This window comes from Astatotilapia calliptera, chromosome 15 (assembly GCF_964374335.1).
Source record: "Astatotilapia calliptera chromosome 15, fAstCal68.1, whole genome shotgun sequence".
Lineage (NCBI taxonomy): Eukaryota > Metazoa > Chordata > Actinopteri > Cichliformes > Cichlidae > Astatotilapia > Astatotilapia calliptera.
The window spans coordinates 11,266,155-11,290,872 of NC_137436.1; the positions used below are offsets into that span (position 1 = coordinate 11,266,155).

Consider the following 24,718-nt stretch of genomic DNA (forward strand, 5'->3'; position numbering starts at 1 on the left):
AATTTCAGTGCTACGGAATATGTGAAGCCCCTTTTCCTACTAATATTCATGTAAATGAATAGGTTTCTCTACCAGAATGCAGAGTTTGGTTTTCCCATAATTTCGAGCAGCCTCAGTGAATTACCATCAGTCCCCGGATGCATTTACAGCCTATGTAACCCAGTTTTTCAGAATACAGAGTGAGATTATAAATGACGTATTCCCCTTTTTTCAACTCTGCAAAGTGGTAAAAAAAAAAGAAAAAAGCATGGACATATGGCAAAACTATTATAAATCCATAAATGTGCAATATTTAACTGAAACAGTGCATTTTTAAAGAAAGAGGTTGAATGAAGCCAGACACGTGAATGACTCAAAAAAGAAGAAACTTCTAGAGTTCAAGTTTGATGAGCAACAACTTCATTACAACATTAATAACCGTAAAGGCTATTTTGAAACATTAATCTTCCTCCCAGCACACGTAAGTGGTTTTCTAGGTATATTTCTGACTGCTTTACTGTTTGGTTGTTATTTCTGCTATATTCGCCACTCCTCTCTTTCAATGACAAGCTGAAAGATATGTTACCTGAAGTAGGCGACTTGCAGCGGTCCTCCGATGTAGCCGAGCCTTCATTGATGTCACAAAGACCTGTATGAGAGATGACATAATCAAAACAAAAATCAGGTGGATTTTCAAAAAAAAAAAATATTGGCTGTTCGCTCTGCGTATGCATAAAAAATATGTTTCTTTAACTTTATATTTTAGTGTCGCCTTGGCTAGGATCTATGTGCAGTCTCATCCGCCATCTGTCAGAGACTATCAAGGTCTCTAGTTTTCCTTATCCAGTTTTAAATGCTACTTCCTCCCTTTCCCGCATGCATGTTTGAGTATAAGTGTGTTTATTTGTGTGTGACATTGTTCTGTGAGGCAGAAAGCCAAGCAGACAGAAGTCCCTATTGGCAGAGCAACACAGCTGGATGCCTGATTACTGCTCACACTTGCCAACCACTGACAAGTGCCAGCCCACTGCTCACCAGTTAGTGACACCAGATGCTCTGCGAGTATTTAATGTGAGCCTTTTTGTGAACATTCGGATGTTTACACATACAGTACTTTGAGTCTTTACTTGCATGTGTGGTTGCTTTGCATACAGCATAAAAATCTCTCAACCCACGTGGACACACTTTGCTAAATTCATTAATCAAACTTTTGCTCAAGTATGGACAGGAAACTGTCGTGACGTTGCGGCAGTATCAAAACATGCACTGCTGTTTTCTGACACGTGGTGGCAGTGTGTCCTTACTGGAAAGGATACCGTTCGCTGTCCGTGGTAGACAATAGTAAAAAGGAAGGGATGCGTGGAAAAGGGATGGGCTGCGAGAGAGTGGGTATGTGAATGAGAGGCAAAGAGAAAGAGAGAGGCGGATAAACAAAGAGAGAAAGTCAATCGAAGCACAAAGAGAGAGCGAGTATTTGGTCGTCATCGCTCAATCATGCGTCAGCATTGTAGACTAAGCAAGAAAGAGAGCATCATTGTGCATTCAAAGCGTGTCGTCACTTTATTCATTCTCATATTTGCATCAGTTTACAGTTTAGAACGGGAACTAAAGAACTGTGGGGTGAGCTGTTCTGGCAAAAAAAAAAAAAAAAAAAAAAGCTGTCATGCTCAGAAAAATGAATAAAATGTTTTTCTTTCTGGCTTCAATCTTCTCTCTTTTTATTACCTCCAGAAGGCTGTCGCGTCTTTCTTGGCGACCGGGGCTGTCTCTGGTAGGGGTCATTAGAGCCATAAAGCTCGACCGTCCCCAAGTTGAGGACTACTGTCTTCTGGATGTAGTCCACCACTGCCAGACCGTTACTGTTGCCAAATACCACTCTGGGGATTGGCAACAAAGTAAAGAAGAAGTGGGAAGAAAAGGAGGGGTGAAAGTTTTTAAAACAAGAATAACGGAAAGTTACAGTTAGGAGATTTGATTTTGTTTTGGAATACGTAAACATTGTAGTTGAAGCCCAAAATCAGGTGGAATCTCTTAAATTCCCGTAGCTGCTGAACTGTGTCGACAGGACTTGAGCAGTAACTTCTTGAACAGCACCGGTATCTGTGACGATTTTGCCTGCAATTTGATTTGCGCTAACTTTGCTAATGTTGCTTTTTACCTTCAGATTAAGCGTCTTAACATAAATAGCATAAATCCCAGCAAAGTCCCAGAAAATGCTTCTAGTTTCAGTTAAGGCTTGCGTGTACTTACAGGCCGTAGGAGGAATTGACGGCCAGACTTGTGATCTGCTGAGGAGGCTCTCCACTCACCCACACTAACTGGACCACCAAATCTACCTGGTAACCTGGAGACTGCTTCAATGGAGTACTGCGCACTCTGTGGATGAAAGGAGGCCATAGACAAAAAAAAAGGTTTCATAAAAAGAATGACGAGGGGCGCAGCTGCGGTTGTGAAGCTGTTGTGTATTGAGTGGCTGCAGGGGAATGTTGGGGAGGCTGTGGCTGAGAATGCTTCGAGTGTGCTTGAGGCAAAAGGCAAGACTCTTGTGTGCATGAGTATGTGTGCAAGTGCTCCTGCAGCTTATGAGCGTTTATGCGAGTGCTTCTCTCTCCCTCTCCTTAAAGTTATATATGTGTGTATGTGTTTCATACTTGAGGCAGGGTATGTTGCCTCCATCAGAGTTGTTGCTGCTGGTGGAAGGGTGTGAAGGTGGGCCGCTTGTCTGAGGAGAGGCACCGGGCGTCGGGAGCGCCGATGTCTGTTCACCCCCGCCATCTGGAGACTCTATGTCATTCAGCTCGTACTGCATTCGCACCTCTAGCAACTGGATGAGAGGACATACACACAGGTGCACATATTAACATGCACATTATAAACGAGGAACATCATGGAACTTCCTCTTCTACATTATTGTAAATAATAATTCCTCAGGACATGATGACTGTGTCGCTAAATGGCTTTCATATGCGATCGCAGAGTCACTTTGATGATAAGGAGGTGTTTGATGTTTGTGTGGGAAGATTGAGAGTCTTAGAGGTCCTCCAATACTGCGATGTTTCATTCCTTCTGAGTCCTCCTTCAGGCTACCCCTTTGCAACCCGCGCCTTCGCAGAGACACGCGTGTACGATTCACACACACCGATACACACGCAAACTCATCAGCTCCTCTCTTTTGCATTCTGTCAGTCTCATTAGCCCCACTGACATGTGGGAGTGAAGAGTGATCAGTGCCCTTGTTCAGAGACTACCTTCATTTCTGCAAGGTTATTTAGAGGTGTTTGACCTTGTTCTAACACGGGCTGTTTCGCCTAATTACTGCTCGCCATTGCTGCATGTAGCGTTCTGATCCACATTACAGCATGTGGCGTTTAGGACTAAGGGCTCTAACATTTCTCTTCTGCGTGCATCAATGCTTACTGTCATTTACCCACAGAAAACTGCAAAGCTTTCAAACATGAACGTAGCTGATTTTTAATCTCTTCCAACAGCTACTAAGAGGCTCCTAAGCAAGGCACTTGAAGTCTATAAATTCATAATTGCTTCTCGCTGTTTGTTTGAAAGAACAAAACATTTGGGCATTTAGGACAAACAGTGCTGAACACAAAAAGGGCATCAGCTAAACGCGCCACAGTGCCACCCACATGCTTTGATTGACAAGTGAACACTGCGAAGTCTGCTGCAACAACACCTCAGCAATGACTGTTCACAAGAAATATGTTGCCAGGACTAGAAAGATAATCTCATGCTAGACACTATTTTATTGCTTTGCTACCACAACCAACAGCAAAGCATATATGCACAGTTTCACGCTAATACAGAAGCTGTGAGCATACGCGGAGATAATAACGGCATTTCTCTTTATTTCATTAAGCACCCGCTCGCATCACACCACCATTAGCATTTACATCGCTATCAAAGCAGGTCATAATGATGGTCTAGCTTTGCTTGTTCACTGCCCTGTCTGTTGGCATGGTAACCATACTGCCTGTGACTAGGCAGATCTTTGAGTTCATGTGGTTGTGCATATGCCTCAACATCTGATGCTTAATTTATAATACCGCAGTTGTGTCCGTTTGCTTACGGAGAGGGGTTTTGGAGCGACGAAAACCACCCACTGCCAGACGAATGTGGATGACACTGTGCATCGGTCAAATGCAGATTGGTTGACGAGTGGGCTGATGTCATGCCAGAAAGTGATTGCCTTCATTTGCAGTGTTGTAAATGACTTTTGGCCGATAATTTGTCAGACATATTATGAACGATGAAATCATTTTGAGCCAGAAAGAACATTTCTGTCAAGCTGTAAAGACACACTTATATATCCTTTATTTATCCAGGTAAGAATAATCCTAGATATTAAAAATGTCCTTTTTAACCAAAATCTGGAGAAAAAGGCAACAGAAACTACAACAAATATGTCATGAAAGTTCTATAAAGATACACTAAGTGGTCAAAAAGGACAAGATAGATTATAATGTAAAAAACTGAGTAGGTACAATAACGCAGAGTTATAAAAATAATCGCAAAACAGGTAATTTCTTAATTTTATCTCCAGTGCTTTGTAAATCCTGTTGACTACGGCCTATTTACCAATTTTAAGAAATTATATGAAACATAAAAAACATCTACAATCACTTTTTTGCAGATAATCTTGTTTTTGACATAAGAACAGGGAAGGGAGTGTGAAAAGTACAAACAGTGGCTGCAGTGGACACTTCATTGTTTTTAACACTGTTTCACTTCAGCTCTTTGTATCTCATAACTTAGTTCTCCTCCGAGGCAAACCGATGGACCAAAAACAAAACAAATAGTAGCCCACAGCTCTACAACATATTTCTGACAATGCACCCAGTGAACAACAGGCATTTATTGCAGGCAGGCATTAGGAAGCCACGTATTACAAAAGATGATTAAGAAAAACATGAAATTCCTGGAAGTTGAGGCTAAAGGTAAAACTGAAGACTGATACCCACCTGAACCACCTCAGTAGTTACTTCCAGCTTACTGAAGCGGTAGATGATAACATTGGCTGACACACCGGCCACACACAGCATCCGGCTCTCAGGGCACCAGGCCATGATCTGAATGGCAAAGGGGTCTTCATCTGACACCTCAGTGCTGCCCTTGTCCTCCTTAGACCTGTTCCTGTCAAATATCTTGGCTGTTTTGAGTTTATAGAGCACCTGGAGCATTACTAGAAAGAAAGGAGGAAAGAAATAACATCAGGAGGAGCAGCTATATTGAAGCCTATGCTAAAGGAGACGCTCTTACAGGCTTAAATGAATGAGTAAAAAACAAAGTGTCATTTAAATTTTCAAAGTCATTCTGTTTTCTTTCTTTCTTGACTTCCCTCCTTTTTCTTCCAAGTTAAATTGAAACTCAAAGTGTCCTTTGACTTTTTCTGTTTAAAAGCTAATAAAATAGTCAATAAAATAAACTATATTTGTAATTTATGAGCTTAACCTACTTGCAGAGGCATCCCAGAACTTCACAGTTCCATCAGCGTGCCTGGAAATGCACGGGAGTGACACGAGACACAAATGAAGGACCATGTCAGTTATAACTTTTGACTTTTTATGTGAGCAAACAACACCAGCCAATTTGTAACATTTGCAGGGAAAGAAAACAATATCAGCCCTGGTAACAAAAATGTGTCAGAATTTGCCATAGTAAAGCTTTTACAATCAAATCTCATGAGAAGTGAGAAAATCAAAATACACTTAGAGGGTAAAATGACTGAAAGGGAAGTTATTTATCCCTTAAAAAATCCTTTACATCAGCCACACGTCTCTTCTTTGAAACCAACAAGCTGATTCCCAAAGAGCTATTACCCGAAAACTTGGTGTGCGGTGTGTTCTTGAAAAATCTGAGGAAACTGGACAAGTGGAGTGAAGTGGAGTGCAAATGAAGAAGTGACAAGCCTATGTCATGGTTTGATCCACCATGCAATACAGTACCATCTCCAAAGCATCAATAGATTGATGTGAAGGTCAAAGTGATAATGATGCTATATAGAGCTATTTAAAACATGTTTGTTGCTGCTATTATTTTGTATTGATAACATATAGGTATTCTTTGGGACTCTGACATCTTCTTAAAGATCAAATAAGTCAAAACTTTTATAAAATGTCTTCTACTGTTAAAAGGATGCTGACATTTCTTCTTCTTCTGTTTGTATAGTGAACATTTAGATAATGATACTGGTATCTGGGTATTCTTTCAAGTTGTTCCCAAAACGCATTATATTTTTAAAGAAGGTATTGTCAACATAAAGAGAATGAGCTATTTCTAGTTAGTTAGAAATATACTGTAATAAGCTCTCATTACTAAAGTAGTAACATTTAGAATCCCCATATGTCATTTCATATATGCCTATATGCTGTCAATACAAACAAAAAAAATAGTTCTATATTGCATTTTTATCACTCTGACCTTCAGACCAATCTTTTGACCTTCAAGGAGAGGCAAAACGTAGCATAATTTAAATCTTCATACAGCAGTTTCTATTTGTTAATAATACACACTACACTTGTTCACATGACCCCACTCTACACCCCTACAAAGCTATTCAAAACTTCTCAAGCTATCATATTTAGAGACAGAACGATACGCATGCATGTAAACACTACCAAAAACATTTTGTCAGAGGTAATTAGAGACAACTCAAGCCTTCTGCGCAGCGCTGTCATTTGTGATTTTTTTTCATAACTATAACAGTAAGAAATAAATATATAGCCAGAAGTATTCGGGCATCTGAACAGCTCCAAAGCAATATCAACATAATTCAGATCACAAGACGTCCTAATGATATAACGAGGAGATATATTCTAGACATACACGGGTTCCCAACTCACTAACAAACATTAGAAGAAGAAAACCTTCAATGATCCATTAATATCCAAGCACTTCTAGACAAACATAAAGGCGTAACATCAATATGTGTTATAAAAGAATGCTTTCGTATTGATAATTGACAGATTTTCTATTTGGTGTCACAAAAAAATGCATGTCATTTGGCTGTGTTTCTTCTTTGTTTTGTTGGCAATTCAGCTAAGTGGAGAGGGAGAGAAATACTGTGCAGGCTGTGGCACTCTTCGAAGGAAAAAAACCTGGGCAGAATAATAATGTGGCACATGGGGGAGAAGAGACAAGGAGGAAGGAGAGGAGCAAGGGCCTCCTACTGCCTAACCCATACCTCAATGTCACTCCTTTCCTGCATGTGTTCTGTAAAAAACACCCACCCCCCACCCCTGGCCCCCTTTGTTGACAGCTTTGAGAGGGATAATAAGCATCAAATGGGAGCAAAGTGCACATGATGGGAATATATAAAAACTTGGTGACCTGACAGTGCAGGAGAGGGGAAAGCAATTGTGCAGGATAATAAAGATAACACTAATGAAATTAGTGTCTTACCCAGTGATGATGATCTCTGGGTAGCTCTGTATGCCTTGACCCCAGTTTCCACCACTAATGGGCCATTCCTGGACAGACAGCAGACAACACACGCGTTACCTTAGTAAATGAGATCGTACAGGAATCACTATGTCAGTAAACAAGGTGTCAATGAACACACTGATTGTGCAAATAGATGACATGATAAACCAGCGCAAGTGTGAGTGCACGCAGGAAAACAAGCGCGAGTCCTTGGTGTACGTCTCTCAGCGTGTCTTGCGATTATGGTGTGCGTCTCCATGTGTGTTAGCGGGGGTTTGGCTATGAACACGTTGACACATACAAAGGTCAACGGGATGACTCACGGTGATCTTTATGTGAGAATACCCTCCCGCAGCTCAGTAAGGCTTGTGCTTAACAGGAAAAAAAAAAAAGGAAGAAGCTAGGCTGCCAGTTTGGGTCAGTGCATGCTGACATTTCAGACAGAAAGCCAGAACAAGGCAACAGAGAAAAGAACATAAGCATACATAATGGCTGAAAAAGCAGCGGGTCTGTCTTAAATGATACAGAGATGTGAGAAGAGAATGAGAGGAGAGAGGAGGTGTACTGAGGACGGGAGTATCATTAGGTAATACGGCACTATTATATAGTCCATTTGGCTTCATGGAAACATTAAAAAATATGTTTCCGAGGACTAAGACAAATTCACCTATTATGTAGAGCGAGGTATTAATCTACCCTTCATCCTGTGACCTTCTTGTTCTTTATGTATGTAGGCGCATTGTGGGAATTTCTGTTTCTTCGTTCATCACATCAAAAATCTGTGATGATTATTTCATGAGTTACTGCAATTCATTTTATATCAAAATATTTCAAAACGTGCCTCATTCAAAAATGTGGAGCAGCATTTAGTTGTTTGTAGTCTCAGACTTCTAATTACAGTTCAGTAACTTCCTAATAATTTGTGTTTTCTGTGACGTTTCCCCAAAATACTCATTTGACACCAGTAACAGCTGTGATAGCAGCTCTCTGAGACACAGTCATGCTTTGATTTCATTTCTAACAACAGCATGCTATGCTGACAAAGCGGCAATATAAATATAGGGCTGTTTAGCATGTGGTGTCTACCCGAGGCCTGTACTCAGAAGCTGGATTTCAAACATAACCTGCTCTGGACCTTGCTGCGAAAATATTGAGGTGTCTAGTTGATCACTGAAAGCTTTTTGTGTTTCCCAAATGACCACTGATAATATAGATTTTTAGACGCAACTTTATTCCTTGTTTTTCTGCTACGAGCAATTTAAAACCCGTTATTGTTATATAAGTTTTAATACAGCAACATAAAAAAGGGCATGTGAGTCTAGTGCTTTCCGAGCTTATATAATTATATATGCAACTAAGCGTAGTTACTGGTTTGATATTGTTTTTGATATATATTTTTTTCTTTTATTGCTCTCAAACCTTTTTTACTGCCTGGTTTGCAGCTGAGGGACCTGCTAAAATTGTCTTACACACCATAGGTAGGCCTTTATTTATTCATTATTGTGCAATAAGAGCAACATATCTATGAATTTACAGTGTTTTTTCCCCCTATCATTACTTTCTTGCTTTAAAAACATTTTAAGTAGCACCTTTTTCATCTTACTTACCACTCGCACACATGCAGCACTTTTTATGACGACACTTACTTTACAGCAGTTTCCTTCTCACGCAGACTCACATACCACCTTGACTAAAGCAGCTGTATTTCATTTCATTTTAAGTATATGCTTCTTTCTTTTTATTTGTTTTATTACATCTAAAATATCGCAAAAAGCAACGAATAATGCCTCGATCTAAATAACCTCAAGAACAGATCAAAAAACAAAGTCACTGACGTCTATCAGTCTGGAAAAGGTTACAAAGATATTTCTAAAGCTTTGGGACTCCAGTAAAAAAAACGAGCTGTGAGAGCCATTATCCACAAATAAAGAAAACTTGGAACAGTGGTGAACCTTCCTAGGAGTGGCCAACTCATCCAGGAGGTCACAAAAGAACCCAGAACAACATCTAAAGAACTGCAGGCCTCAGCTAAGGTCAGAGTTCATGATTCAGCAATTAAAACGATTTGGCAAAATAATGGTATCCATGAGAGAGACCCAAGGAGAAAATCTGTACTGACCAAAAAGAACTCAAAAGCTTGTCTCGCATCTTGATAATCTCCAAGATTTTAGGGGAAAATATTCTGTGGATTTATTAGGTTTAGGGGTAGTTACTTTTTCACACAAGGCCAGGTTTGGTTTAAAAAAAAAACCCAGATTTTTTTATTTACTGAGGTTATCTTTGTCTAGTATTACATATTAATATTTGCTGAAACATTTAAGTGTAACAAAAACACAAACATATATGGTGGATGCACTACTTTTAGTCTCCTCAGAATAAATGAATATTTTCAACCATGTAAAACTGCAAATCTGAAAAAAAAAAGAGGCTTTGCCCTTTGAGTCTATGTCTTAATCCAAAGTCTCTTCTTCACCCACGATATGTTATACAAGTGATTTTCTATTAAGATGTCAGAGGAAGAAGGACACATAATGGCATCTAATGATAAAACGTGCAGTACCTTTTTGCTGTAGCCCTGTCGTTTCTGCCGTGAGCCAACAGAGTAAAGTGCAGGTATGAGGTCCACAGAGCAGTCGGCAAAGTACTCGCAGCAGGTCACAGGAGACTCGTGGATAGTCAGAGGATAGGGGTTCTCGAATATTGGATAACTGTTAAATACAGCCCGCACATACTCAAGTGACAAGTCAGTCTAAATAAAAATAATATGTCTGCCGGTGTCAGTTGCACTGGTCAAACACAGTGTTGCATACCTGCAATTCAACAAATGTTGGACATTGACTAAAAATGTTGAGTAAAGAAAGGAATAATAAACAACAGTGACAAGCTGTACTACTGGGCCAAGTAGCAGTTTACCCCATGGTTAAGAAACAAAAGTCAAGATAATGAACCATTTTTTGAACCTACCCATTTTGTGCAAGGTCGATCACAACTAAATCCTTTTCTAGAAGGACGACCACAGCATAGGGTTCCTGAAAATCTGCAAACCGCACAAAGATTCATAACATCACACTTTTATCAGTCTTGTAATTCCATGAGAAAAGAGCTCCCCTAAAATATGCAAACCACATGGGAAGAATTTCCCACTCTTTATACAGCAAATTATATCTATGCCCTTAAGATGTGAGGGCAGGAACGCTCAACGCTAGAATTTTATTATACTATGTAATTTATAACTGTAGGGGATATTGCTCAAGTTGAATATTTGTATCAGTCTGATTTGAGAGTAAAATGTCATATTCCATTTTAAGATTAGTGCCTCATAATAGATTTTAACTGTGGTAATGAATAAATTCATTTTATTTTACTTGCCACTGCATATTCTGCAGAGGCTCAGTATATATTGTAACCTGCAGTGCAAAAATTACTTCAGTTTCATACATTTGCAATAATCAACGTGTCAAGTGGAGCGTTTCCCAAATCTGGTTGTTATTAACAGCCCCTTGACAAAAGCAGACTGGAGTTATAAAGACCCACTTAATTTGTGGGAGAGGGCAAACATGCAAAACCTCCTCTGGAGCTTGCTGCCCTAAAGGTTTGTCCAGACCCGGCTGTCACAGAACACAAGGGTTGTTTCCTATCATATCGTCCACGATAATGTAAAGTAAAAATTCTAACGTGCCATAAAATGTCATATGCGATATAAAATGTTTATGTTTCCTAGTGTGTGCCACCATGAGACAAGCCCAGGCATGTCTGAGAACAAAAACTGTGTCATAACCCTCGATGACAAGCTTTAATAAAACACCATTTCTCTTATATCGTCAGAAATATCATCATTGCAGATTTTCTTGACATATTGTTAAATTACTTTAAGTCCAAAGACATGCAGTTAGTGGGGATAGGTTATTTGGAAACTCTAAATTGCCAATAGGTTTGAATGTGAGTGTGAATGGTTGTCTGCGTCTATGGGCTAGCCCTGCTACAGACTGCAGACGTGTCCAGGGTGTACCCTGCCTCTCGCCCTAAGACAGCTGAGATAGGCTCTGGACCTTCCTATCAACGCATCTGTTGACCACTTACTCCCTATAAATGGGGACATGGCAAACCAAAACAACATCATTTCCCCTCACTGAAGTATAAAGCATTTAGGCATTTTCTTTCATTTGTCTCCTATATGTCTGTACTCTAAGTACACCTTAAAAAATTCTTCAATTTCCAACACTACCGTTTGTCAGTGTTTGGATTTTTATCATTTCCTTGTCTGTCTTAAGAAATCCTAGTTTGTCTGTTTAGTTTATCATTCATCCAAAATATTCAACTTTGTATTGACAAATATAGTTTATAAATGATATTTAGGGATACCGTCTCATCTGCTTGTGCCAGGATTATTAGACTATGTGGACAAACATTCATTGTGGAATCCAAAGACCCAGTAATGTCCATTACCAGATGATTTCAGTGAGCAGTGACATCAGATTGTCAGTGACATAATGAAGTCGCCATTCTTACATAATTCACTAATCCGTCCTGTAGCTGTATACGTGCCAGATAACACAGCAGCAGAGATTGCATCCTGGATCACATACATACAGGCCATACTGGTAAGCTCCAGCTGTTGGCTCCTCAATACCATAAATAAAATAATAATTAAATTTAGATTGAAGGGCATTGTGCACAGCGGGATGAAATGAAAATGTAATAGCCTATGTGTCAGATAATAAAACTGAAAAGTAGCATCCTTTCCCTTGGGAAATTTCTGATTTATTACAGAAACACACTCACACACACAGACAGGCTGTCCAACATAATTAAGAACCAGAAAGTTGTGTGCATATTTCCGCAGGTGTTAGTGCAAAAGAAGAGTAAATTAACAATGTCCACAATTCTCAGACGTTCTCATTCAGACCAAAGTATGCACACTTACCATTAGGATATGGTGTCTCACATAGCGTGAGGAAGTCTACTATAGGATAGTCCATCTCCAGCACAGCAGTACTCTTCCCATGCATCACTGTTAGACAAGGCCTCCGGCCCACCGTGTCGTAGGACAGACCACCAGAAAAGATTATGAAGGGGTCTCTGGAATGAGTTGCATTCATGCAATTATTTACTTAAATGGGTTTTTAAAATATTAGGCATTTTATATGGTGGGGCTTTATTTAATAATGTGCGTTCACACTCTTAATATTTTATTTAGCCAGCAGGAAATTGTTGTGGCATTAAGAGCCTTGGCACAACTTAAAGCACGAGTCAATCTGACTACAAATGAAAAAAATCAGTACAGTGAGCTTAATTTTTCAGGAACTGTTGCATGGATATTAATGTATGTATACCATGGTATACTGTAAGTAAGATGTCATCATGCATACAAAATAACATCAGGGTTGGAGTTAAAACAAAAGACTTTGATTTAAAGAGGACTGGGCTTGTCTTGTCTTGTCTTTAGTATCCACAACTCTGAGTTTATGCTTTATATAACAAAATAGCTGATTAAGAAAAGCTGATACTACAAAATATATAGTTTTAAATGATTGGCTTAAGTTACAAACATGAGGAGTATCTGTATGTAAGTAAAATGCAACTTGAGCTGCTTTGTGGGGACTTTTGTCATGGCTCTGCCTGCATTAAACACATGCATGTCTATAAATATGCTCAAGTGAACGTGCATAGGCACAAGTGTATAACAGTATATGTGTACGCGTGTGAGACTGAGGGACCATACCCAATTCTAGTTGTTTTGTACTCCACTTTAAGAATGGGCTTACAAGACTCTGGCTTCTTCCCGTCCTTGGGCTGTTTTCCTAAAATAGAACAAACAGAAGTTACTTTGGTTTGCAGTTCACTCCTTCTTCACCCAGTCTCTTCTGTCATCTTGGGGTTTTTTCCCCCCAGAAGCAGCATTGTAAAATGCTGTGCTGAAGAGTATGCAGCAAAATAACAGAAACCTATTCATCAGAGAGAAGAAAGACAAATTCAAGGACGGGGACATGCAAAGAAAGGTGTAAAGATCCTGGATGATTTACAGAATCCATCTTTTCAAACCTCAAGGGGTGTCAGTGTGGAATAAAATTACACATCCATCACATGCATGCCTATGTGTGCGCATTTCTGTATCACAAAGTACAGTGAGCAGTTGAATTTATATGAAAAGTCTTACTGAAGAGCGAAAGTGACCCCAAATGCAGGTTATGCAAGGCAGGTCTGTATAATAAAGAACACTTTTTAATAACTACCATTTAATAATGGATATCTAAAAAGACAATTAAAAGAGGACTTATAAGCCTTACTTAAACATGTCAAAGGAATTTGCATAATTGCCCATTAAATACCAAACTAATTATGCATGCAGCAGTGGGAGAAACAACTAATTAAAAAGCCCATGCGGTGAAATCTTTTCTGCAACCCCCGACACATAAAATCAGCTTGAAAAACTGATTCAAAGTTGTTGTAATTTTTGATTTAATTTCTTTTCTTGTTCCCTTTTTCTGACTCTCTTGCTTTCTCTGCCCAGTTGCCGTCGCCTATTTTTCTTCCAGGTGCTTCATCTGTGTGAACTAAGTGGGGTGAGTCAGTGTGTTGGGGGACAGAAGAGTATGGATTAAATGCATCTTCAAAAGAGCAGACTTGCTTTCTGCAGGAAGTAAACAGAGGACGCACATGCACACACAAAGTAAGGAAAACAGAGGCAGGAAATAATTGAACCGACAATAATCCTCTGCCTGAAATGAGGAAACAATGATTGAGCCATGTGTAGGCAGACACTTGAGAGATGGCTACAGCGAGAGTGGCTACAGAGGGAACAACATAATCAACACTACAAGACCGTCAAGTCATCAGACCATGGGCAATCAGTGTTTTTATGTAACAATTAAAAAATAAAGTTACAATCACACTCTATATGGATGTTTGTTCCAAAGCTATATTCGAACAGGTGGCACCCAACTTTTTTGTTTAGATCCTCTAAAGCAAAGTCTACCTGCAACCCATCCACCCATATTTTAATTCTCCAGCCTAATAAACATCTCACACCCTTTAGATTTATCTCAACACTCTCCATGGAGGTCTTGATCCCTTCACCGAAAGTTTCTTCACTGTCCTCAGTCAACTAGCTTGTGAGACAATATAAATTAACTCCATATGCACTGCATGTCAAATTTCAATAATGGTGATTGTTATACAGAAACGATGTGCGTCAAAGATTATAGAAATGTTGAATCTTGAGAGGAAAAATCAGTTAGAGTTCAACTATAGTTGATTAATGACTTATGAAGTGTAAGGGCTATTAACTTCTTATTAGTGATTGTGATTGACAACAACTGGCAGTTTCTCTTTCGATGTATAAAAATAATTGTTTTGATCTCAGAACAATGAGAAAGTCCTAAATGGTGGTCGTTTTGAGCTATTTCTAAGTAACTTAAGACACCAAGATCACTTCAAACAGGTGGAACATCAATATAACTGCCCATAGTGAAATGAATTTTACATCACCATGGACTGAGAGGGTGCCAACCAAAAAAGAAGCCCCTACTCCACTGACACCTTTAAGCTTGACTGAAGGTTTCGGCTGCCCACAGAAATAACCCAAATGCCTTGTGAGGTAAAGTTTTATGGTCATATGTGACAAAGATTGTCATTATGACCAAATAGCTCAAAGGTGTGTTTAGAAGAGTAAAGGTAAAGCTTATAAAGCTAACATTGTACCAACTGTACCAACTGACAAGGTGGTAGCATTGAGCTCTGCAGCTGTTTCGCTACCAGTGGTACTGGTATATTGCACAAAGTGGATGAAATAATGAAGAAAAACTCCAAATTCCCCAGGAAACCAGCCAATTCAAATGAATTGTATCAATGAGCGGTGAAATATCCAGCAAGAATTATGCCAAAAGCTTTTTAATACCTACCAAAGGCATCTAGAAACTAGCTAAGGGACATTTAACCTATCAGTGAGTGCATGGTGTATGTAAATATTTGAGGCAGCACGTATACCTTTGACCCTGTCTGGATTAAAGGAAAGACAAAATAAAGTCAAACTTCTTCACCCAGTTCTAGTCATTAAAAATGTAGGAACCCTTGAAAAAGACCAGTTCAAGGAAATCATTACAAGCCAAAAAATTACTGTGACATTGTATGTATAAAGTGTGTGTGTGTGTGTTTTTTTACTTCCTTACCGTGTGGTGTGATTGTCTGTATGGGCTTGCCCTGGCCTCTGACGTTCCATATGGTCAGAGTTCCATCTGAGTGACTGCAGATGAACTGCTTGCCCTCGTGATGCCAGGCAACTGAGTGGATAGCCTAAGAAATGACAGGCAGGAAGGCAGGGGTTGGGGGCAGTGGTTTATTCGAATGAAACCTTATGTGCCAGCATGCAACTTGCACACTACAAGTTTGTTGCATTACCACAGCCATATGGTACATGACTTTCATACGTGGCTTAAATGGCCGCGACTTTGCACACTTGCGCAGATGGTTGAAGTGAGATAAAAGAGCTCCCTGGCTTTAGAAAATTTCCTGTGGCACAAATGCATATATTAAAAGCTTTCATAGGAACCATTTGTTGAATGTGAAATAAAGAAAAAAGAAACCCCAGCTAGATGGTTCCATTAGCAATATTATTAACTTAGGAGTCATATTTCATAAAGATACAGCATTACTCTGACAAATGTGTCCATAATATTCAATATAATTGAAAAACCGCTAATACTTCAATCAAGACCATATGGTTTAGCATGAATTACTGTGGAAATAAGAAAAAAAGTATTTCGCTTTGACTCTAGTCCATCATTGAGAGCTAGAGGAACAATAGAAGCTTTTTAAAAGGTTAAAAAAACTACTAAAAGGAAATACAGTTAATCACAAGCTTAATATCAACTACAACAGTTACAGAAAAGGTTGGAAAAGAGGAAGTTTAAGAGGTGACCTTTAGTTAGGGCTTCAAAACCGAGAAGAAGGCACAAGTGAAGAAAATAAAGACCAAATGGAGATACAGATCTGTGATTCACAGACAAGCTAACAGATAAAGAGAATAATGGGGAAAGACAGACAAGATTGAGAGAGCTGGTGCCCTCTCTGTCCTCTCATCTTTCCCATCATCTGAACAGTCCTGCTGCTGTTGTAAGCCTGGCTTGGGATGATTTATGTACTAGCAACAAAACACAAACACATCAAAACCAAAGTGTATCTGCAAAGGCCAAGCTTGCCCTTTTGTCGTCGTATTCAATGCTGATAATTAAAACCAGCAAACATTTTGACATCAAACCATATGTTGGCTGCACGATGTGTGAAGCCGACAGCCATCCACATCAGCCCTTTAATATTTAGGGCATTTTGTCTGAAAATCCCCTCGTTGTCACTGGTCCCACTCGCCTTGTGTCCTCGGCGCAGCTGCTTGTCTCACATTGCTCATCTGAAATGAATGACTGCCTCTCTGTCAGAGCTGATGTGAGTGCATGGTCAGGTTAAGTCAATCTCTTCCAATTGCAGCTGCCATTTATTTAGGTGTATATCAATTTTGCCTTGAGTGTGTCATTAATCATAAGCAGTGCTATATGTCAGGCTCACCAAATCTGCTGAGTTTTAAGAAAAAAGCTGCATGAAAGGGAATAGCATCAGTCAGCGCTCTTATGGCATGCTCTGAGCGGTGTACCTGTTTTGTGTGCTCCAAAGTGAACAGTATCATACTTTTGCTTCCTAGTTAAGTGTGTGGTGTGCTGCACAGACTCTCCTGGCACGTTTTATGAAATCATAAAGACTGAATCACCTTTATGATCACACTGCTTGGTTTTAACAAACTAAAGACCAATCAGAGACTGAGATCAGTCTGCTATAAAGCGTAAAATAACCCCCCCCCCCCCCCCCAATGTGCTCTTGGTTCTGAGGTTTTCTCATGGAGATTTCGTCTTCCTGAGGATTGTTAGAAATAAATAGACATGATGACTAACGGCTTCTGTGTCTCTTTAAACTGGGGCGGCGGTGTGGAGAACATGGTGGGGATGGTTGGATGCAGCAGCCCAGAAGGAGAGACAGTTTGACAGCACTTTTTTTTCACTATACACCAGTGATTCACTGGTGTATAGTGGCAGGTGGTGTGGATGTAGTTATTTGCAGGTGTCTCGAATACAGTGCGAACACATCTCTAATTTTGTCAAATGTTTAGCATCCCACACTGTGGAAATGAAATCAATGTTCCAAGTTTTACTTTCAGTTATAAGTGCAGACTGTTCTCCTGGGGATCTAAATTCTGTTGTCAACACTAAAAGTATACTTATGGATAGATGATATCTAATAATGGATACTGGTATAAACTGTCTATGATTTTCCCTCAATGCAGTCCAGTCCACTTTTGAATATTCCTCCCTGGAAAATTCGCCCATTCTGTGTTACCCTGACACTAACAGACTTCTAGAAATCTATCAGTGCATTGTTCATCACGCCAGTCCCAAGAGGCAACAATGCCCTGTGCTTAATTGGAAATGAGCAGGATAATTGAAACACATGGCACTCATCAAATCAAACAATACCAATTAAAAAGGCTAATTTCATGATTTATCACATCAGGTCAGTTTTTCATAGATTGGTCTTTGGGGGCTGAGAGGATCCTGTCTACATTCATCACAGTTACACAAGACCTCCTCACACAGACACACAAATACACACTCGCGACAAAGACGCTAACAAGCATAGAAAACAGGAGAAAACAAACACATTAGTTTTGTGTCACAGTATGACCCGAAACAGCCCTGAAATATCATTGGCTAACCCTAAATGACACTTTACCTTAGAGTAGGGCTGTGCGATATGAACAAAATCTCATATCCCAATATAAGAATTCTATCATCCTGATAACGATATAAATCACAAAAATGTAACATTTTCTGTAAATTCTGTGAATCTCGGGCAGCTCGACTTGCGGGAAGTGTTTCCAGCTGCGCGTCATGTAGCTGGAGTCGAGTGTTTTAACAGATGCATGAAACGATACATTTTTAGACATAAGTTGTAAAGGCCGCCGTTTTCTTTGTGAGTATTTATTACACGGCGTGCTGCGGGGAAAAGCCTGGGCCCTGTGCTTCGTACGTCGCTTACTACATCCAAGATCAAATGAAACATCCAAGACCAAACCATCGCGCTAACCGTGAGCGCGCTAATCCGGTTCCCCGAACACACCTGCTGTTGACGATTAGTACAGCTGGACGCAGTAATGTGACATCACTGGGTGTCGTAAAAGGGGCTATGCATCGATAGTAGAAACATTGATCGGCAACCCTCTGATTGGTCGGCGAAAATGTCGACGGAGCGCGCTCGGCTCGGTATTTTTCGGCAGCAGAGCAAGAACTCTTGAGTGAGGGATTTCAGGAGTTTCAGAGTTTAATCAGAACGCAAGGGAACACTGCAAAGGCTGCAAAAGCAAGGAGCGAGGGCTGGCAGGAAGTTGCTGACAAATTAAACTCGTAAGTAATTTAATAATAACAATAATAATGGAGTGGATTGATATAGCGCTTTTCAAGGCACCCAAAGCGCTTTACAATGCCACTATTCATTCACTCTCACATTCACACACTGGTGGAGGCAGCTACAGTTGTAGCCACAGCTGCCCTGGGGCAGACTGACAGAAGCCAGGCTGCCATATCGCGCCATCGGCCCCTCTGGCCAACACCAGTAGGCGGTAGGGTAGATTTATTATATTACACTATATTATCCAATATTATATTACATTATATTATAATATGTTATATTTTATCCTCTTTCACATTAGAGCCACGACAGGACCCACTAGAACATGGGAACAAGTAAAAGTGGAATATAAGAATATTCTACAGAATGGTAATATTTATCACTTATATTGCTTTTAGTCTCTTGGAAAGAGACCCTGGAATACTCTGTTTGTTTATAACAGCAACCAAGAAAAGGGCAGAGCAACAAAAGACAGGTGGTGGTCCTGCACCCCCTCGTCAACAAGTTGGTTAAGTAAATAATACCCTCACGGGAAAATCGATATCTCTCTATGAGCACACTGTCGCGCTGAGCTAAAGGATCCTGTCTGTCCCACAATATACGCTGAATTCTGAGGACTCTCCTTATCAATCTTGCACCTTCCGCAATGGGTGGCTCGCGTATACGGACAGGACATGGCTGCGACAGACTTCCCAAATCCACCTTCGCTTTTATAGCCGTGGCCCAAATCCACCTTCGCTTTTATAGCCGTGGTCTCTCATCTTGATTACACGAAGTAATTTACAATTGCTACTCTGAAATATGAATTAAATCTGTAATAATCACATACATGTAATATTAATTTTTATATAGTTAATAGTACATTTCCCTTTTTTAGGAAATGACCTGTGTGAAATCAATAAATGGATCAGGTGCTGCATTAAATGCATTAAATAATTTCCCCCAGGGATCAATAAAGTATTCTGATTCTGATTCTGATTCTGATTGTCTTTAGTTACATTGATGTTATTTATTTATGGTGAAACAGTGGTGGAATATCGCTGTTGCTTTCGTATGAATGACGCGGGCATACCTGCGTGGCCGCGATCTAATCCTGTTTACATAAAGTAAACCTGCTCCCCAGCAGGTTTACGCTTACGGCTCTGTTGCTATGACAGCAAGTCCCGGATGGGCTTCGGGGAACCGAACGATCCAGGATCACGCGAAATCGTCAACAATCTCATCCAGCTAACTCACTTAGCGCGGTACGAAGAACAGGCCCCTGTTCTAACATTTGAGTCTAAGATTTATTTTTTTAGCACCTGGCGGCTCTTTTTTACTTCTCATCCGTAAATAAGCTGCTCTTTCACGTGGTTCAGTTTATTTTGAAAAGTCTCAACAGGATCTTGAGCTTTATTGTGAAAGGTTTATGTGGAACATAAACAAGCGGACACGTGATGGTGTTGTTACCGTCGTTGTTGCTAACCACAACACATAAAAACAGGCGCTTGTCCGTCCATAGTGTGGTTATATTAAATATAAGAGAAAGAGAGAACTTTAGGAAATTAATATAGCCACTACAGTGACCATCAAAACAATGAAAAAATATTGCTGTAAATAGTTCATTTTGCGACACCACGAAACAAACGATAGCATAAAATGAAACAATAGACGTTTTTATGTCGTCATCCGATATATATCGTTATATCGAACAGCCCTACCTTAGAGCAAGACTTTACACAGAGTACTCAACATACTGCTGTACCTGTTTTTGTACACATAAAAACACATACACACACACAAGCAGTCACATACACACAGCAAAAGTAATGCGAGTCAAGCAACACAACCAGCTTAATCTGAACAAACAAGGCATTTGGGGGCAAAACGTCAGCAGTGATTTGCAATGAGCAATCCATTTTTATTCAGTTATTTTAAATCCACATTTTCTGCTTTTGTGTTGCAAGATGCTCGTTACATAAGTCTTGAAAGAAACAAGCCCCAGTGAGCCTCTTATTTACACATTTAGATTTGTCTCTGTATTATGAAGATGATTCACCATCACTGTTTCTGACTGAATAAACAACTTTGGAAGCACAATATACTGTCAATCTCTACATAACCAGCATAATCAGACACTCCGAGTATGATGGCAAGGTGGCAGTGTGTAAATACCCGTCTGAACGAAAAGCTTTTTTTCTGTTCAGAGAATCAACAGGTCGAATTTCTTATTCTGCAAAACTCAAACTGGATCTTCTTGAGATCTTTTATAAGTTTTTAAAGAATTCTAAAAAGAGTAAACAGTCAGTATCCAACATGAAAGCGTGGATCCATCCTGCTTTGTATCAAAGGGTCAGGCTGCTGGTTGGGGTGTAATGGCTTAACTGCCACAGCCTGCCTGAATTTTGTTGCTGGCATGTCCTTTTCTTTATGACAACAGTGCACAAACAGTTAAGGCAGTTCTGAAGGCGAAAGGGGGACCAACCCAATATTTGCAAGGTGTACCTAAGGTGAGTGGTGGCCAGTTGATAACATGCTAATGTTGAAAATAAACTCCAAGTGGAGCCTCACAGAGCTGTTGGCATGGCTGTGCGGTTTACTTGTAAACAGGGTGTTGTGGTTTTTTTGTTTTAAATGAGTAAAAATGACCAAATCAGTGAGATATGTTACATGTTCTTATGTGGGTTTTTTTAATAGTCTGAGCAATTGATGACTATTCTACAGAGAGAAAGACTCATCCAAATGGTTGGGATACCACCCTGAAACCTCACAGCTGGGATGATTATGTGACTCACGTGTTATAAACAGCAGCTCGTAAACATCTCTAAAACAACTTCAGGGTGGGAATAAGCATTAGAAAACCAAATTCACCAGCAAACCAAATGCATGGGAAGTCTTGTTACAACATTACACTTATGCATTTGCATCCACTTTATCCTGATGGATGGACTCCCTAAGAGACTGACCATCATGTAAAGAGTGATACTCTCACCACTAATGGGTATTATGCAAGCCTTGCCAAATCACCCATGAGCTCTGTACAGTTAAGTTGTCTGTCTGAAATCTCAACAGGTCTTAGGGGGAAAGAAAACACTTCCTAATGAAGCCACACTTGTGTCAGATAGTTTGCAGATCATTTTGTAGCATTTGTTTTTAATCTTAAGGGATAAGCAGATGGGAGGGATTCACTGCGAGAGGACGCATTAAATTAAGATAGCGGAGCTGCCCATCACAGAGAATGCTGCAGGAAATGTGTGGAAGTCTTATCTGCCAGGTGGATTTTTTTTTTTCTTGTCGAGAATCTCACCCATCCGGTTAGAACAGTGCCGGTCTGATTCAACAGTATTAAAAATACTGGCAGGCTGTTTACAAAATGAATGCTGGAATAAAATATGTTAACAATGCAAATTTGTCCACAACTGGAGCAGGTTATTGTTATGTTTTATTTAAATTCAAATAATTAATGCTTCGTGGTTGAGGGGAATATGTTTTCCAATTTTATTGTTATTGTTGCCCTTTATTAGTAGCTGCGAGAATTATGACCTGCTCCTGCACAAATCCCTGCAAATATTTTGTCCCCCAAGTTTTTCTCTTGTGTTTGTGGACTTTTCTTCAGATCGTGGCGTAGGTGCTAAGTTTGGGTGCGCTTTGTGTTTGCGCGTCCTGGTTATCGTAGTCGCAGTCAAAGTAACCAATTTCTTATTGGTCCATTTGTGAAAAGAAATAGAAAGGAAAAGAGGAATGGGGAGAACAAAAGGAAGGGTAATAGGGAAAATAGAGTGCCTTATCTGTGCAGCTTTGGCTGGACATCTGTGACAAAAGCCTGAACAGGTCGTGCCTTTGCAGCTATAGAGACTGACTGCCAGATGCACTCCGAAGTTGAAATCAATAAAAATAAACTGCAAGCTGCAAAAGTAATGTTTTTTTTCCAGGGATACTAAAGATGTTTACTTGAATTCTACGCTAAATTCTTGTGAATAATAGCGGGTGCTGTGCTCCCTACTATATAACACTGTATGGCATCTATACACCAAAATACTACTAATTTTTTTTACTGTAAATGCACATGTATGCGTGCAGAAAGGAATGTTCATCTTTCTTAAAAGCTCCTTTCCTTCATTCCTTTCTGCACACAGTGGAAGAAGGCTGTCTAAATTAGTGCAATTAAACAATAGGCTTACTGAAGGGGAAAAAAGGATTACAAATTCCATCCATGCATTCAGTGTGCGCCACCAGGACACAAACACAGAGGGCAGAGGGAAGAACTAACTCAGATTTGGCTGCAATATTAACCATTCATCAGGTTTTGAGTCAGATGGAGAAGAGCGAGGCAGGGTCACAGTGACAGATGCTCTCTGGCTAGCACTCACTGGAAACCCATACTGCTGATCCACAGCTAATAATAGACAATCCACTGAAAGACACAGAGTTGAAGGCGTGCTCTCTCAGCTCTTTAGGAGCTTGTAAAAACAAGTTTTATTGCCTTTGTTTGCCTGAACTCTGCTGGAAAGTGTCAAAGTTTTTTCTTTGCGGTACAGGATAAGTTTGCTAATTTGCTAACTGTTCTTCAGTTTGTCAGCATCTGTAATTTCCAAATGCTGCCTTCATATATTTTTTTTTAACAGAAAGAATTTCATTTCCTCTACTTGCACAAATCATACAAAAACGCTTGCAAGACATGTTAAAAAATGTGGCAGGAAAACAGGAAGTGGCATTGCTCATTATCTCGATCTTTTGAAATCAAAGACCACAGACTGCCTTTCAGCTGTTTAAACATTCGCAAATTTCCATCAAGAGTAAAATACGCTTTAAGATGTCTGTGCATTTTCTAAAGTCTGAATCCATCACCGCGCGGTCTGCTGGCTTACTCTGCTGTTGAAAAGGAGAAGACGAAAAGCTTCCTTGTTCATTTCAGTTGACAACTTTGATACTTGGCAGGAAGCTTCTAGGCAAATAGGGTTTGAATGAAAGCACGCTGGAGGAAAAAAAAGCACACGCGGCAGGAAGACTATAGCTTGGAGAGGATGTGAGAGCTGGAAAAGAGTTACTTCACAGTATTGTTTGAAGAAGCTATGTGGAGTTTGCATAGAGTCATGATGCCAGTAAATCACAGCCAGCGAATATAACATCGCCTGCAAATCCATGCATTATCAGTGGCTTACAATTAATGTTAATAGTTTCATTTATATTGAGGTTAACAAATGGATGCTAATTCTATTTATGCTTATTATTAAGGTTACAGTGGGTGGCATTTTAAAGCATATTATAAGAAATATGCTTTAAAATATAGACAGAAAATAAAAAGAAATTAACTGCAGTGAAGTCCATTTTAAAGATACCTGACCCTGGAAAACATTTAGATTTAGTAGCCAGGGGAGTAACTTCACCACATATCAAATGAGATGAAAGAACAGTTGCATGTTGCAGGCCCTTTTTTTAAGTCAGCCAGTGAAAAATTACATTGAAGCAAGACATAACACCCCGCCCAACCTCTAGCTCAATACCCTGTCCCTCAGTTCCCACCCAATCTAACCCCCCCAGTCCCTGGGGAGGTGTATCTGCGAGGGTTTGGAGAGAGGAGATGAGCTCCTCTGGGAGATTCAATACTAGGATCTGTAATGCCCAGGAGCAGTGGGAGGATATTAGCTTATCTGAGAAAAGGATGTAGGGAGAGCAAAGGCAGAGAGGCAGACAGAGTAAGAAGGAGAGCTTCATACATACTGAACATACAAAATCTCCACCTCTTTTTTTTTTGTATTTGTATCTTACAGACTGCCAACAAGGTGAGCATCTACGTGAGTGATACGATAATCTCATTATCTTAAACAGACTAGCCCTTTGTAAGGCCGCAGACACAGCTGCATGGCCGTGTACATGC

General features: G+C 39.9%; 1 protein-coding gene across 3 annotated transcripts in view; it reads right to left on the reverse strand.

Moving 5' to 3' along the window:
- stxbp5a (syntaxin binding protein 5a (tomosyn)) overlaps window positions 1–24,718 on the reverse strand; it is a 101,347-nt gene that overhangs the window by 13,650 nt on the left and 62,979 nt on the right. For all 3 annotated transcript variants that reach the window (XM_026143419.2, XM_026143415.2, XM_026143421.2), the window contains exons 9-20: window positions 15,582–15,705; window positions 13,136–13,214; window positions 12,338–12,492; window positions 10,378–10,450; window positions 9,974–10,121; window positions 7,393–7,460; window positions 5,447–5,487; window positions 4,953–5,173; window positions 2,631–2,803; window positions 2,230–2,355; window positions 1,705–1,856; window positions 566–628 (exon numbers count right to left, since the gene is read on the reverse strand). In XM_026143419.2, the coding sequence (XP_025999204.1) occupies window positions 566–628; window positions 1,705–1,856; window positions 2,230–2,355; window positions 2,631–2,803; window positions 4,953–5,173; window positions 5,447–5,487; window positions 7,393–7,460; window positions 9,974–10,121; window positions 10,378–10,450; window positions 12,338–12,492; window positions 13,136–13,214; window positions 15,582–15,705 (1,423 nt within the window). The remainder of the gene's footprint in view (window positions 1–565; window positions 629–1,704; window positions 1,857–2,229; window positions 2,356–2,630; window positions 2,804–4,952; window positions 5,174–5,446; window positions 5,488–7,392; window positions 7,461–9,973; window positions 10,122–10,377; window positions 10,451–12,337; window positions 12,493–13,135; window positions 13,215–15,581; window positions 15,706–24,718) is intronic.